Source organism: Camelus bactrianus, chromosome 25, assembly GCF_048773025.1.
Source record: "Camelus bactrianus isolate YW-2024 breed Bactrian camel chromosome 25, ASM4877302v1, whole genome shotgun sequence".
Taxonomy (NCBI): Eukaryota; Metazoa; Chordata; class Mammalia; order Artiodactyla; family Camelidae; genus Camelus; species Camelus bactrianus.
This window is the reverse complement of record NC_133563.1, coordinates 8,330,219-8,345,783: the sequence shown is the minus strand read 5'-3', so window position 1 is coordinate 8,345,783 and position 15,565 is coordinate 8,330,219. Positions and strand designations below refer to the sequence as shown.

At 38.4% G+C, this 15,565-nt stretch overlaps 2 protein-coding genes across 4 annotated transcripts in view; both read left to right on the top strand.

The window, feature by feature from the left end:
- RGS22 (regulator of G protein signaling 22) overlaps window positions 1-8,452 on the top strand; it is a 134,421-nt gene extending 125,969 nt beyond the window's left edge. For both annotated transcript variants that reach the window (XM_074352643.1, XM_074352640.1), the window contains one exon: window positions 4,435-8,452. Coding sequence is in view for 1 of the 2 variants with exons in the window: in XM_074352640.1 (XP_074208741.1) it covers window positions 4,435-4,454 (20 nt within the window). In the remaining variant the exon portion in view is untranslated. The remainder of the gene's footprint in view (window positions 1-4,434) is intronic.
- A 156-nt stretch (window positions 8,453-8,608) lies between these two features.
- Window positions 8,609-15,410, top strand: COX6C (cytochrome c oxidase subunit 6C). Of its 2 annotated transcripts, none has more exons than XM_010955770.3 (4): window positions 8,609-8,766; window positions 9,757-9,891; window positions 10,485-10,613; window positions 15,293-15,410. In XM_010955770.3, the coding sequence occupies exons 1-3, from the start codon at window positions 8,704-8,706 to the stop codon at window positions 10,596-10,598; spliced, it is 312 nt and encodes a 103-aa protein (XP_010954072.1). In that variant the 5' UTR covers window positions 8,609-8,703; the 3' UTR covers window positions 10,599-10,613; window positions 15,293-15,410. The 2 variants fall into 2 exon arrangements, with proteins under 2 accessions (XP_010954072.1, XP_074208745.1); XM_074352644.1 differs by lacking the exon at window positions 8,609-8,766 and adding an exon at window positions 8,902-8,926.
- Window positions 15,411-15,565: the final 155 nt, after the last annotated feature.

The following is a 15,565-nucleotide window of genomic DNA, read 5'->3' as shown; positions in this document are numbered from 1 at the left end:
CAGAAACAGCCAGTGCAGGAGAACACTCTGACCCTCCTTTGTCCCTCTGAAAGCAGGAAATAAATCTCCCTTGTGAAAGGCACCCTCCCTGTACTAGATACTGAAGAAATGTACCTCATCACCAGAGATAGAGAACTTAGAGCTCTCTAAAAAGCTATAAACCTTGTTAGTTCTTTGCTGATTTATTACCCCAAATCCAAACTTCTTTTTCTTGTCAATTCTGCACAAATTTATCGTATATTTGTCTAAAAGGTATAAAAGCTGCCCCCGTTGGTCACTTCTTTGTATCTCATATTTTTCATGAATTCCTATACATATGAAATTAAATTTCTGTTTCTCCTGTTAATCTGTCTTATGTCAATTTAATTATTAGGCCAGCCAAAGAACCTAGAAGGGAAGAAAAGAAAAGTTTTCCTTCCCTGCAGTAGGATAGCACATTACTACATAATGATAATATATTATTTATGCTTTCACATGGTAGCATATGATTGCAAAATGATAGCTATGATTCATAAATATAAAGATAATAAATGGAAGAAACAGTAAAAGTAGTTGCTTCTGCAGAGTAGGATGACAGTAGGTGTATTGAGAGAGAGGACTGTATAACCAGGAGTGTGGATGAGTTTCCTTATAGGGTGACTCTGGGCAAGAAACTGAACAGGTGGACTGGATCAGACTAGAATCTGCTGTTTCACTCCATTAGGAGCGTGAACTTGACCTACAAGCTATGAGAAGGCATTGACAGTCCTAATCTGGGGAAATTGTCTGTTGTGTGGGGATAGTCAACAGAGGAGTCCTTGATGAAGCCTCCCATAGACTGGGAGGGGGACCTAGTAATGCCTCTAGCTTGTGATTCTTCCCAACCCTGTATCTATGAGAGCTGTCTATGCTCCAGAAATGTTAGTGTGTTACAATTATTGACCAAGAGTCAGTGTTCCTCCAGGTACAGGACAGCTCACTGCAAGATGATTTTAAAGTAGTACACAGCAACTGCACTAAGCAAACAAAATGGGGTGGGGGGGTGGGGTATATAGCTCAGTGATAGAGCCCAAGCTTAGCATGTATGAGGTCCTGGGTTCAATCCCCAGTACCACCATTTTAAAAATGAATAAAATGTAAACTGGGAAAAAGAAGTTCAATGTGAAAGGCAAATACATCATTAAAAAATTACATAAGTTGCAAGAAAAAAAGGTGAGGGAATCTATAAATTGCAAGAGATGTAAAAGACATTTCAAACAATCGCAACATGTGGTCCTTATTTGGATCCTGATTCAAACAGTTAAAAAAAAAAGACACTTAGAAATCTGAATGCTGGATATTTGTTGATGGTGAGGGATTATCATTGTTTCAGGTATGATAATGATATTGTAGTTCTATTATAAAATAGACTATCTTTTTGAGATATATAATAGGATATTTACAGATGAAATTATGTGGTAGCTGGGATTTGCTCTGAAGTAATCAGTGAGATATCCAAGCTCCAGTTACCTCTTCCCTGATCCTTCTCCCCCCATCTCATTTAATTTTCTTTGGAGTAAGAAACTGCTTATTTTGGACTTATTGCTTATAATCCCACTTTCTTTATACCCCTGCTTCCTAATGGACTAAGCTATTGATTCTTGAAGACTTTCTTTTTCCTTAGAAAGCTCACACCAATCAAAAGCTGTGGCTTTTAAGACTATTTGCCAACTGAGAGGTTCAAAATCACTTCAACAAGTTGACTACCCTGAGGACAGTGTGTAAAGAAAGCTCTTCCCCTGGAGTGAATGGTGGCCCTATGGACATTGGGAACGCCCAAGTTTAGCATCTCCAAATATTAATGTCTATACTGATTTTTTCTAATGAGTCAATTTAAAGAAAAATGTTAATAAGTAATAGTATAGGAGTGTGCAGATAATTGAAGCATGGAAATTTTGGGTTAAGCTGCATGCACACTGAGACCCTCTCTCCTGGGGCTGCCCTTATCTTTACTGGTCCTGGGTCAGTCTATCTCTCCAGAAGGCAGAGAGGAAAGCACAGCTAATTGATACATTGAGCTTAAGTCTATCAATAATGAGAATAGCTGGTGATATTAAAGAGATGGGAAGCTTAGAGGGCAGTGTCTTGGAGTTCAGAATGAGAAAGGAGGGGTCTGCAGGGCTCTAGGGGCTCCCCAAGGATCAGGATAAAATCATGTTCATCTTTGCTTTCACAGAAACTGCCACAAGATATGGCCTGTAGTAACCTCAGTAAATATTTGTAGAATAAGCATCTTAGATGGAGGGAAAGGAGGATTTTTATATTTTTAAAGTTATTTAGAGAAATGTGAGATGTGGTCTGATTCCACTTAAAATGGGATGGCTTAAGAGGAATGAAAGGACAAAAATTAAAAATTAAATTAAATTTAAAAATGAAAATATAGTTCTGAAATAGAAGCCACACCAAAATTAATGTAGTTGTTCAGGGAACTCTCAGGTGAGTTTGGTGTTTAAAAGCTTATGTACAAAAGCGGCAATGAAAGTTATGTCATCAAAGTCAGGTATGAGGGACAGTCGCCTGCAAGAATTATACCAAGATGACTGAAGAGTGGTCTGAGGCTTAGAAACGATGCTAAAGACATTCATTTGTTGTAAACATTTTATCATGGAAAACATCAAACATATGCAAAAGTAGACAGAATAGTATAGTGAACTCCTGTGTAACCGTGGTCCAGCTGCAATAATGCTTACTAACTAGGGGTCAGCAAGTTACAGCCCAAGGGCCAAGTTCAGCCCACTACTCGTTTTTATAAATAAAGTTTTATTGGAACATAGTCATGTTCATTTCTTTATATTTTATCTGTTTTACTTTTGCATTTACCAGCCACTACCTGGCCCTTTATAGGAACAGTTTGCTGACCCCTGATTAATTCTCCCCTAATCAACATCCCTCACTCTTGTCCATCTACCTGCCAACCTCCCTTGTATTATTTTGAAGCAAATCATCATCATCATGATGTCATTTGATTGGGAAATATTTCAGTATATATTTCTAAACCATAATGCCATTATCATTCCTAAAAAGAGATTTCACAATAATTTCTTAATTTCATAAATAACCAATTAGTGTGGAAATTTCCTATTACCTCCAGGGCATAAATCTTTTTAGATTTTTTGTCTTCCTGCTTTACAGTTCATTTGAATCAGGATCCAAACAAGTTCCACACATTGTGATTGCTTGACAATTCTCACTCCCTTTTTTAGTTCCTTACAGTTCTTTTTTTTTTTTTTTAAAGAAACCAGGTTGTAAAAACAAAACAAAACAAAACAAAACAAAACAAAACAAAACAAAACAAAAGAAAGAAAGAAACCAGGCTGTCCTGCAGAGTTTCCCAGTCTGAATTCTAACTGCATCCCTACAGTGGTGTTTTAACATGTTGCTCTGTCATGCTTGTATTTCCTGTAAATTGGTAATTCAATTTAGAGGCCCTCAAAGGAACTTTAAAGCTCTTCAAAGACGCAAGACCATTTGCCACTTTGCATTGCACTGGTTTGTTGTTTACTTGATATTTAACACCTGCCATAATTAAGTATGGGTGATCAGAGCTCTGTTCCATCGCATAGTCCCCAGGGAGGACTACAGCTGGGAAGATCACTGGGAGATCTTCAGCTATGCTCCCATGAGTGAGAGAAGACGCTACTGTATTGTAACCCTGCTAGGCCTCAGTACTCCATAGGAGAACAATGGCTCCTGGTGGCTCTCTAAATTATAACATCACCTTTCAACTGCTAGAACTATTTTGTAGAAGGGAGGGAAAATGGGATGAGATTCCTTATGTATAGGCTTTTATGTTACTATATTAAAGTGAGCTTTTTGGAATTGGTTTGGCTTTTATCTTGGGTGTGTGCATGAGTGTCTTAGTATAGGAGTCCGAATTCTGTTCTCTCTCTCTGCTTTTGACCTTCATTATGGAGTCTTAGTAACTTGAATGCTGATTCAAGTTCATCTGGAAGTGAGTGAGGCATGTAAATGTGATGAGTGATATGTATTATTGTAAATGATCTACCTGGGCTCTTGGGAACTTTAATCATCTGTGATCACCGAGACTAAAGAAAAAAAGAGGTCTTTTTAAACTCAAGCAGGAAAACTGTGAGACCTCTGGCTGTGTCTGTATAGATATATGTATACGTGTACAGTATAAGTGTGATATGTCTCTGCCTCCAAATGGCATTGCCAAGATTGGTTTGTGGATAAGCTCTGTTTAATCAGCTTAAAAGAATTAAGCACTTATGTAAATTCTCAGAAATATATAAGAAACTGGCCAGAATGAATTTCAGGTTGACATGATCTGGGAAATATTCAATATTAAATTAATATCTGGTATTTAATCTGGTATAGCTTAAGCTTGTTGGTTTGATTAATATAGACATGTCTTTAAGGTCATCAGTATTAAGAAGTATACTTTTATTATACTAGGTTTACTGGAAGTCAAATAATCTGTTGCAATGTGTCAGCAAAGAAAGTAACATGATACTGTGGACAAAGAATGCTGCCTGCCATATCAGTACACAAGGGATGTTGTGGCTATCAAGCCATCAGCCACTGCAGCTGCCCTCTCCCCTCCACAAGGTACACCCTGAGGGTATCCAGGATGGAGGAAAACAGCATACTGGTCCTAGATAGTTAAGGTGCACATCAAAGAAATAACTTCATTAAGCCTGGATTCTTGCATCTTCTCACACAGAGAAAAGTCCTAAATTTATTAACTTGAGTTGTCTGACTTTTCTTTAATTAACAGTAATCTTTTGATGTTCAACTACCTGTTTTTGTTTTTTGCAAAAAGTCCTATATATTCTGACTCCTCCCTTATCTCTTTGGACAGTCTCTCAGTTACCTCTGAGAGACTGTATCCTACACTGAAGACCTCAGTAAGTCTGCCGAAGAAAATGTAATTAATTCTCAACTTTTAGGTTGTGCATCTTTTTTTCAGTCAACAGTTTGATGAAAATTATAAGTAAATTCAATGTAAATGAGATAAGAGGTCTTAGGTAAACTCTTTTGGAATAATTATGTTTTGGAAATGTCTTTCTAAAACAGTCTCTGCAGATTTTGATAACTTGAAATTTTAGTTTTGCTAAATTCAATTAAATGATAGGAATTTATTGAAAATCCAGGTTATTTCAAAGAAGATAAAATGCTAAGTGGGTCTGAGTTTACCTACCTTTGCTTCTTACAAGAAGAAAACTAAGGCAGGAAATGCTGGTATGACAAACAGTTTACGATTACTTGCTTCTCAGTTTTTGCTAGAGACTTAAGGTTAAATTTTATGGGTTAAAATTAAAATATAACGCTACTAAAATAATAAGAGAAACATTTCAGTGTGCCAGGAGAGTAGGGTGTGTGTTTTTAGTAAAAGGAGGTAGGAGGAATGGAAATTTTGTTAAAGGAAAAAAGGGTAGTTTTGTCCTGGAGCTGTTTGTTTCTGAAGGGAAAAGAAAACAAGGGCCAAAATAAAATGGATACAAAAAGTTGTAGGCTTGTAGAAAAGGAATACCGAGAAAAGCTTTGTACATGGTCATGATTTGCTCAGTTTGGATTTGTGAAGATTTGTGAATGAAAAATAGTCAAGTCATATCAGTAAACAAAGGATGCTATGGCCATCAAGTCGTATGCTACTACCTGCCCCTGCAGCCACCCCCAACAGTGCACCCTGAGGGAACTCAGGTTGTGGAAGAGCAGGAGACTGGCCCTAGAGAGCTAGGTGTGTATCAAAGGAATGATTTCAGTGAGCTCAGACCTTTGCATCTTCCCATACATAGAAAAGTGCTAAATTCCTGAACTCGAGATGTCTGATTTTCTTTAATTAACAGTAATTTTTTGATGTTCCGACTACCTGTTCTTTGTGGCAAAACTCATCTATCCTGGCTCCTCCCCTGCCAATTTGGATCAGTCTCTTATAGCCATCTGAGAGGCTGCTTTCTGGGTTTGAATCCTCAGAAAGTCCGCCAAATAAAACATAACTCTCAGCTTACAGGTTGTGCATCTTATTTCAGTTGACAGGTTAAATGTAACTAGGTAAACTGATTTTGTTTTTAAGACTAGGCTGGTGTAGGACTGGATTTGGTTTCTCACTATGTTAAGAGAACAAACTTTTCTTGGAATGCTGCTTTTGATTAGATTGTTTCTTTGTGTGTAAGTGATCTGTATTTGCTTTCAAAATCTTTTATTGTTGCTTTAATTACATGAATAGTATTCACACTGATCTGTGATCCTGTGTGACCAAGTGTTTTGAAACCTTTTTGATATTTTTGACAAACTGCCCAAATATCAAATTCAAATTGAAGTTTTTTTTCATCTACAGCTCACTCTGGAAACCTGCAGCATCTCGGAGAGAGTAAATTAACTAGGATTATTTGGTGTGTTGAATTACATGGGAAGCATTGTGAAATGAGTGATTAAACCTCAGGTTATACTGTATGGGTAAATTTTATTAATATAGACATTCTAGAAATTATATGAATTTCTCAAATTTGGACATGCCCTGGTATATAATGTTATTGTTACCTGAAAATTAGGTTTGCCTCTTGGTGTCAGCCAGAAGACACACCACGCCAAAGACCGGGAGAAGAAAGGATTTATTGCTTGCAGCAAGTAAGGAGACCACCTGCGATCTTTCCCAAAGCAATGTCTTCCTGAACAGCCAAAGTTTTAAGCTAAGGGTATATGCATGTTCATGAAGGGGCTACAGCAGAGGAGAATTCAGCATTGAATTGGGGCAAAGGTCGACAGAGTCCCAGCTTTAGGTGACTGAAGTCACGAGGGTCAGAAAAGGCCATCATCCCTTGGGTTCCAGTTGAATGCCCAAGGAGGGTTACATTCTGCAAAACAGCTCAAGAAAGTGCTTCAGGCTGGTCTCTACCATTGAAATAGAACTTGCAGTCTTCCTTTAAGATCATTATTACTGAGATCTGTTCAAGGGCAAGCAATGTGGCCAGGCTTAGATCACAAAATGGCTTAGGTCTAAAACGGCTTCTCGTATGTCAAAAAGTTCCTCCAGGGACCCCGTGCCCTATCTGCTAAAACCTTATCAGTCATTATTTTAGTTAGTATCTTAAAATGTTGTGTGTCACAGCTGTGACCAAGTTTCTTTGTCTATTACATTGTAATAAGGTGTTTAACAATGTCTTTTAAAGTCTTGTTATTCGTAGACAGTTATTGTTGTACTTTTGTTAAAGTGCTTCATCTTTAAGAAAATTCATGGGAAGGACTCTTTGACAAATACAAGTTTCTGATGAATTTCAGATCATAATGCTGAACTGGGTAAGAAATTTAAAAATCCCAATGGAAAATCTGATGGCTTCATAAAACTATTAACAAAAGGTTTGGTTATTGAGTAACTGGTGAATATGGTTATAATTTTCATGGTTTTGTTTGGAATATTACTGGTTTTGATCTGTGTTTTCCAGCTATAAGGAAACCCTTCCCTTCGAGCTAATTATGACTTAGAGCAATTTGGTAAATTACACCTTTGTAAGTAGAATTAAAACATTTATCTTTTCTCTCAACCTGATCTCTCTAGACTTTGGAAACTCTTGCGTTCCACGCAGCTTATCAGGTGAATAAGAAAGGCTGCCCCCTGACAGATGATGGAATCTTGGTATTTTGAGGACCTCAAGAAGAGAGAAGTTCACCCAGGCAGAATCTAATGGCAAGCCCTTGGTGTGGTTTTCTTGGCCTTTCTCTGCTCTAAAATCTGATGTTTCAGTTCGTTTGACCTCACTGTGCATTGCTTGTAAACTTGGGTTCAACAATAAGTAGCCTGAAAAAAAATGTTGCTGAGGTACAAACCCAGTTTGACCTTCAATCAGCACCTTTTCCTTGTGACCTAAAGGTTTCATGCCCCAGAATGTCTGTTAACAAGTTGAACACAAAGACTCACTGACAAGGACCACTTCCTCGATGATTTATAATAGCAGAGTCTGGTACATAGTAATTGCTCAATCAATATGGGTTGAATCAGTATCATGTATCTTTTGTGTCCCTAGGAATCTTTCACATTGCTTGCTGAGTTGACTTAAATAACACGATACAAATCCAGGTTGTTTCAATAAAAACCAAGCCAGACACCCCTAAGGTACAAGAGGCTTACCTTTACACACGACTTTGCATAAACTTGCAGATGCCTTCCTTTAAAACACTTGTCTTCTACTAAAAACCCACGCAAATACTTCCATCAAAACTTGCTCTGCTCTGCTAAGCAGGTAATTGCTTCTGCAGCAGCTGGGTCACCTCTGTGTGGTAGGGACCACTGTTTAGGATTGGTGTTAATCTGTTTATGTCTGTCTCATCTGCAGGGCTGTGAGCTCCTAGAATTTGGCTGTCTTGTTCACTCTTTAACCAAACAAGCAAGCGGTTGGACGCATAAGGGTAGTCATAATGAAAATGTCGGTTTGTGTACATTGTTGGGGCGATCCATGCCCAGGATGATTTGTACTGTATTTGTAGGGTACATTTAAAAAATTCACGTACTACATCTTTGAATTCCCTAATTCTGTGTATTAGTAAGATCAATATCTCTAAATTACTAAGGAAGTGGACTCATAAGGTGAAGCCCTAAAACCAAAGTCCCGAGGGGAAGAGACTAAACACAGGGATTAACTTCAGCTGTGAACAGCGGGAGGCGCGCCAGAGGCATTTTGATCTCTTTCGGCCACCGTCGCCGGGTCCTCGCCACGCCCTCTATTTATGCGCCTGCGCACTGCGGGAACGCCGGCCATTTCTCCATCAGTCTGGAAGGGCGTTGTTGAGGTGAATCGTGTTGCTTTTCCTTCCCTTGTTCGGTTTTCCTGCGTGTAGCCTCCTTCGGTGTGCTTTGGAGTTGGGTCTTGATTTTGCATTTCTGCGGTCGGAAACCACGGACCTCTCGCCCGCGTCGACCCCAGCGCGGCCTCTGCGGGCAGGCGGGCAGGTGGCAGGGGCCCCACGTAGGCTGGGTGGGCTGCGGGGCCAGGAGGAACCGCCGGGCTGGGTCCCCGCTGCGTTTTCCCCTCATTCTGTGTGACCTTGGTTACGTCATTTGACCTGCCTGGTCCCGGTGTGTTCGCTTGCAGGGAGGGTGGTTTCTCCCTCGGCCGGACTTGAGGTCCAAGGAACAGTGTGGGCCCTCGGTCTGCGTCCGCTGTGTGCTGGCGTTCGTGATTAGGGTTGGGAAGCTAGAGGAGGGTCACCCTGCCTGTGGCAGGAGGGCAGGGTGGGCTTCAGGCAGCCCCCTCCGCGCGCCCACCGCCTTTCCGGCCTGGTCCCGGCCGCGCTCGCTCAAGGTCGGCCCGTGGGTGAGACGGACGCGCCCCGGTCACTAAGTGAGACCTGCAGGCAGCTCCTGGGTGCCGACCCAGTGTTAGTCGTTGACCGCGTGACCTTGCAGTAGTTCCCTAACCTCGTTTTCTCATAATTAAATGGGAATAGTAATTGTCTCACAGGGTCCTCTGGACGATTAAATGAGTTGGTAGGAAGTTTGTAAATACTTAGAAATGTGATTGTCAGTCTAGAGCCACTGTTAACCTTCCCTGTAATTGCAAGAGATTTTTTTTTTGTCGTTTTTGATCCCCGGTTACTGTTGTGCTGCAGTTGTCTTGCTTATTTAGGGTAGTCAGAGGGTAAACAGGGTGCAGCCGGCTGAGCCAGTAAACACCTTAGGCTTTGGGGGAGGAGTCGGTCCTCTATCCTTCCCCTCTAGGTACTAAGATGTACAGAATTCTTTAGGTGTCTTATGAGAGTTTTCTTTTTATTACTATTTAGCTGTCAAAGATAATAACTACCATGACTTCTGGTGCTTTGACGAAACCTCAGATGCGAGGCCTTTTGGCCAAGCGCCTGCGATTTCATATTGTTGGAGCGTTCGTTGTATCCCTGGGAGTTGCAACCTTGTATAAGGTATGTATGTTTGGTTTTTATTTTGTGCTCATAATATAGAAATGTGTCTTAAAGTTGAAAATGTGTTTTATTTTCATAAGAGTCTTTTAAAGAAATTCCCTGTTTAATACATTCCCTTTCTCTGTTCACCTCTGTGTGACAGGAAAGTATCATTTTCCCCAAAGAGCTTTGTCCTCCATCTTTAAATGAAGCTGTCTTAGTCGGCTAGGGCTGCCATAGTTAGCAAAGTACCACAAACTGTGTGGCTTACACAATATAAATTTGTTTTTTGTTTTGGAGGTAAAAATCCAAGATTAAGATTGCTGCAGGGTTGACTTCTTCTGAGGCCTTTCTCCTGGGCTTGGAGATGGCTGTCTTCTCCCTCTTGTCATATGGTCCTGTGTATATGAGCTTGCCTCTGTCTCAGTTTTCTCCTGTAAAGGTGCAAGTCAAAACTGGATTAGGACCCAACCTAAAGACCTCATTTTAACTTACTTACCTCTTTAAGGGCCCTAATAGGGTCAAGTTAAAGTTAACTTTGTGATTTATGTTGTCTTTAGATATTGTTTCTAATAATCTAAAAAATAAGCCCTAATGTAACCTGTACTTTTTAGTTTGGTGTGGCTGAACCAAGAAAGAAGGCATATGCAGATTTCTACAGAAACTATGATTCCATGAAAGATTTTGAGGAGATGAGGAAGGCTGGTATCTTTCAGAGTGCAAAATGATCTTGGAATGTAAAGGTAATGTGGTTATTTGAAGTTACTGTTTTAAAATCTTTTAAAATTGTGGCAAAGTACACCATCTTAAGTATTTTTAAGTGTACAGTTCAGTATTGTCAAGTACATTTACACTGTTGTACAACCAGTCTTCAGAACTCCTTTCAGCTTGCAAAACTGCCACATTTCCCCTTTCCCCTGGCAGTCACCATTCTACTTTCTAAGTACCTCATGTAAGGGGAATCATAAAGTGACTTTTTGTGACTTATTTCACTTAATGTAATGTCCTCAAGGCTTATCTGTTAAAGGATATGTGGGAATTTTCTTTGTTTTTAAGGCTAAATAATCCATTTTATGTATATACCACATTTTGTTTAATTAATGCATCTGTTAATGGACACTTGGATTGCTTACACCTTTTGACTGTTGGGAATAATGATCTGTGATGTGTGCATTTCTCTCTGGTGACCTGCTTTCAATATTTTGAGTATATACCCAGAAGTGGAGTTGAGTATATACCCAGAAGTAGGTTATACGACAGTTCCATTTTTAATTCTCTAAGGAACCGCCATACTATTTTACATGGTGGCTGCACCATTTTACACTCTACCAACTTCTGTGCACAAGGGTCCCAGTTTCTCCACATCCTTGAGAACATTTCTTTTTTAATAGTAACTATCTTAGTGGATGTGAAGTGATTATTTTGGCTTTCATTTGCATTTCCTTAATGGTTAGTGATGTTGAGCATCTTTTCTTGTGCATTTTGACCATTTAATTGTATCTTTTTCTATTCAAGTCTTTTGCCCACTTTTTGATTATTTTATTTTGGCCGGGGGAGTCGGGGGAGGTAATTAGGTTTATTTAAATTTGGCGGAGGTACTGGGGATTGAACCCAGGGCCCTGTGTATGCCAAGTATGTGCTTTACCACTTGAGCTATATGCCCCCTTCTTTTGCCCACTTTTAATTGGACTTCTTGTTGAGTTTGTAGTTCTTTAAACCCCCTGTCAGGTATGATTTACAGGTATTTTCCCCCCATTATGTAGATTGCCTTTTCACTGTTGATTGTGTTTAAATTTTTGATAGGAGTCTGATTTATGTAATTTTTGTTGCCTGTGCTTTTGATGTCACATCTAAGAAATCATTGACAAATCCAATGTCATAAAGTATTTGTTTTCTCCTAAAGTTTTAATAGTTTTATCTCTTACCTTTAGGTCTTTGATCCATTTTGAGTTAATTTTTGGATATGATGTTAAGGGAAAAGTCTACTTCATTCTTTTGCATGCGAATATCCCGTTTTCTCAACACCATTTGTTGAAATGACTTTTCCCCATTAGATGTTGGCACCTTTGTTGGTGTGTTTGTTTTGTACTGTATATGTGAGGATTTATTTTTGGATTCTATTCTGTTGTTTTGGTTTATATTTCTTTATGCTGATACCACAGTGTTTTGGTTACTGGATCTTTATGGTAAGTTTTGAAATCAGGAAGTGTTAGTTCCCCAACTTTGTCTTCTTTTTCAAGATTGTTTTGGCTATTCAGGATCCCTTAATAGACCGTATGAATTTTAGGATGGATTTTTCTATTTCCGCAAGAATTCCATTGGGATTTTAATAGAGATTGCATTATATTTGTAGGTCACTTTGGGTATTGTGGACATCTTAATTACAAGTATTCCAGGCTGCGAACACAAAAGATGTGTTTTCATTTATTTGTGTCAATTTCAGCACAGTTTATGTTTAGTAGTTTTCAGTATACCAGTCTTGCCCCCTTGGTAAGTTTATTACTAGTTTTTTTTTTGACACTAATGTAATGGGTATTGTTAATTTTCTGGTTATTCATTGTTAGTGTACAAAAAATGACTAATTTTTGTATGCTGTAGCTTTGCTGAGTTTATTCTGACAGATTTTTTTTTGTGGAATCTTTTAGGTTTTCTGCCTGTAAGATCAGGTAATCTGCAGAGATAGTTTTACTTCTTCATTTCCAATTTGCATGTCTTTTATTTCTTTTTCTTGCCCAAGTGCTCTGGCTAGGACTTCCAGTACGATGTTGTCTGTCTTTTTTTTTTTTTTTTTTCTTAAAGAGCTTTATGTTCTATTTATTATTGTATTATTTAATTACTTTTTATTTTGGTGGGGGGAGGTAACTAGGTTTATTTATTTTTAGGGGAGGTACTGGGGATTGAACCCAGGACCTCATTGCATGCTAAGTAAGCGCTCTACCATTTGAGCTATATCCTCCCCCTCCAGTCTGATGTTGAATAGAAGTGATAAGAATGGGCATCCTTGTTTTTTTCCTCCTGATCTTAGAGTAAAAGCTTTTAAGTCTTTAACCATTGAGTATATTAGCTGTAGATTTCTTGTATAATCACCTTTATTATGTTGAGGTAGCTTCCTTCTATTCCTAATTTTTTGAGTTTTTTAAATCATAAAAAGGTTGTTAAATTTTTCAAATGCTTTTTCTATATCAGTTGAGATGGTCATGTGGCTTGTCCTTCTGTGGTGTTATTATGTTTGATATCCGTATGTTGAATCATCCTTGATGATCCTTTTAATAAGCTGTTGAATTCTGCTTGCTAGCATTTTGTAAAGGATTTTTGCATCTGTATTAGGGATGTTGCTCAGTACTTTTCCTGTGTTATATTTGTCTGGCTTTGATATCAGAGTACTGCTGGCCTTACAGAATGTTTTGTATTCATTAGTGAGATGGTCAGTCAGGTGTGGTCACAAGAGACTCAGGAGAGGCTCAGGGAAGCATGGTAGGGACAGTCTCTCCTCCACCCAGAAATCTTTAGTGTCTCAATATATAAAAAATAAATATATATAAAATATGTAGAGTGAATTTAGAAGTGTTACCCACTCTTGAATTTTTTTTTGAAGAGTTCGAGGAAGATTAGTGTTAATTCTTTTTTAAATATTTGGAAGAGTTTAATCTGTGAAGCCACCTGATCCTCGACTTTTTTGTGTCCAGAGGTTTCTGATTGCCAGTTCAACCTTTGGTGGTGTGATTGCTTATTGTATTCCTTTATAGTACTTTGTGTAAAATCATTTGTAATATCCCTGCTTTCGTTTGTTTTCAGTTGTCTTAGTCTGACTAAAGTTTTGTTAATATTGTTGGTCTTTGCAAATGGCTAACTGTTGATTTTGTTGATTTATCAGTAGTGTTTCCTGTTCTCTATTTTGTCTCTCATCTTTATTTCCTACTGCTAGCTTTGCTTTTTTCCTAGCTTTTTAAGGTGTAAACTTAGGTTTTGATTTGAGATCTCTTAAAATTTCTTTTGTGATACTTAACTTGACCCAGTGGTTGTTAGTGTTTGTTTAATTTCAACATACTTGGATTTTTGAGTTTTCCTTCTGGTATTGATTTCTAGTTTCATCCATTGTGACCAGAAAAGATACTTTCTATGATTTCAGTCTTTTAAAATCTGTTGTCTTGCTTTATGGCCAAACATGTGGTCTATCCTGGAGGATGTTCCATATGCTTTTTAAATTGATTTAAAAGCATGTGTGCAGTACCTGATGGAACTATTCATACTCTGGAATCTTGTCATTCATGTCTTTAACTTGATTCAAGCTCTACAAAAAAGAGCAATTTAAGGAGAGTTAAATGAGCCTGTCTGCCACCTCAGTGAGTTTGATGTGACAAGGGGAGTATGAATGTTATTTTTTTTTTCAGGCAGACTTTTCCTTAATGAGCATTCCAACTGCCATATGTACGTGTGTGTGAGAGTGTGTGTGATCTTTGCTAAGATCTGGGATGTGGGGGAAGACCTGCTGTATTGGACTCAGATCAGTTTTCTAAGACTTAAGGATGATTTTGAATATAAGTAACTTTTGCCTAACGTGAAATTCAACTCTGTTATAGTCCATTTCTATAGTTTATCTTAAGTATCTGTATTATAGATAAAACATGCATAAAAAGCTATAGTTTATATTTAGTATAGGTAATATACAATAGAAAAACAACTTTATTCCCAGTGTTTGGAAAATTTGATAAAGGAATTATGACTTTCATACCATGGACTGTTAGGTCCATTAGAAATGATAAACACAAAGTAATATGAAGAAATTTATAATAGAAAATTAAGAATGTTTTATGTAAAGCGTGAGCTATGTTAAGTGAAAAGTGCATAGAAAAAAAAGCTGAAGGTAAGAAGATCAAGAAAATATTAGTGGTTCTGTGTGGAATCTTAACATTGCTGTTTTCTTATACCTTTGAAATTTTCAGAATTTCCACAGTGGGTATGTATTTCATACTCAGATGTTAACAGGCTGATTTTTAAATATTTAGGTTTATTTTACCTTTTACTTACAAGAAGTTGATTGTTGTTTTTGGAGGAAATAGGTCCCCTTTCAGTTTTGATTTTTGTTTTCTCCTGTTTTGGAGACAGGACTAGAAATGTTTAGAACTGGTGGGCTGCTTTTTAAGAACGGTATGGGTATGAGAAGGGAATGGAGGGCGGTGGACTTGAGGGGAAAAAAGAATTTGGTAAATAAAAGCAAGAAACCTCTGGGGTAAGATATGTATGCCCCAAATGGCAAAGAGGCTGATCAGAGAGGTCAGGACGCATGGGGGAGATTGGACCCGGAGCCCAGGCTCCTGGGCGAAATTCAGCTCCACTGGTAGCAGTAGACTTCAGGGGACCTTCAGGGTGGTGAGGTACTAAGAGAAAGCTTGTTAACTTGGCTACTCTTTTTTCTCCACAGAATTTCTTTGGGTTGAATTCCGTGGAAGTTTGTCACTTACCTGCGTTCCTGAACTATGAAACTATGAATATCTTGGTTAAGGAGTAGTTTCTCTTGATAAATAAACAATTAACAGATACTGTGGACACTGAGTCTTTGCTCTGTTTTTCATATATATATACATGTATGTATATATATATGAAAACACACACACATACACACACACACACTTGCATTAGATGCTTCTGGACTTCATTGTCTCTAGCCCTGCTGAATCCAACCACCGGACAGATG

Excerpts from the sequence above, each read along its gene's own strand:
- COX6C (XM_010955770.3), top strand. The coding sequence starts at position 8,704 with ATGCGCCTGCGCACTGCGGGAACGCCGGCCATTTCTCCATCAGTCTGG. Across the intron at positions 8,767-9,756 it reads TCTGGAAGGGCGTTGTTGAG|CTGTCAAAGATAATAACTAC; the intron begins GTGAATCGTGTT and ends ATTACTATTTAG. Across the intron at positions 9,892-10,484 it reads GAGTTGCAACCTTGTATAAG|TTTGGTGTGGCTGAACCAAG; the intron begins GTATGTATGTTT and ends TGTACTTTTTAG.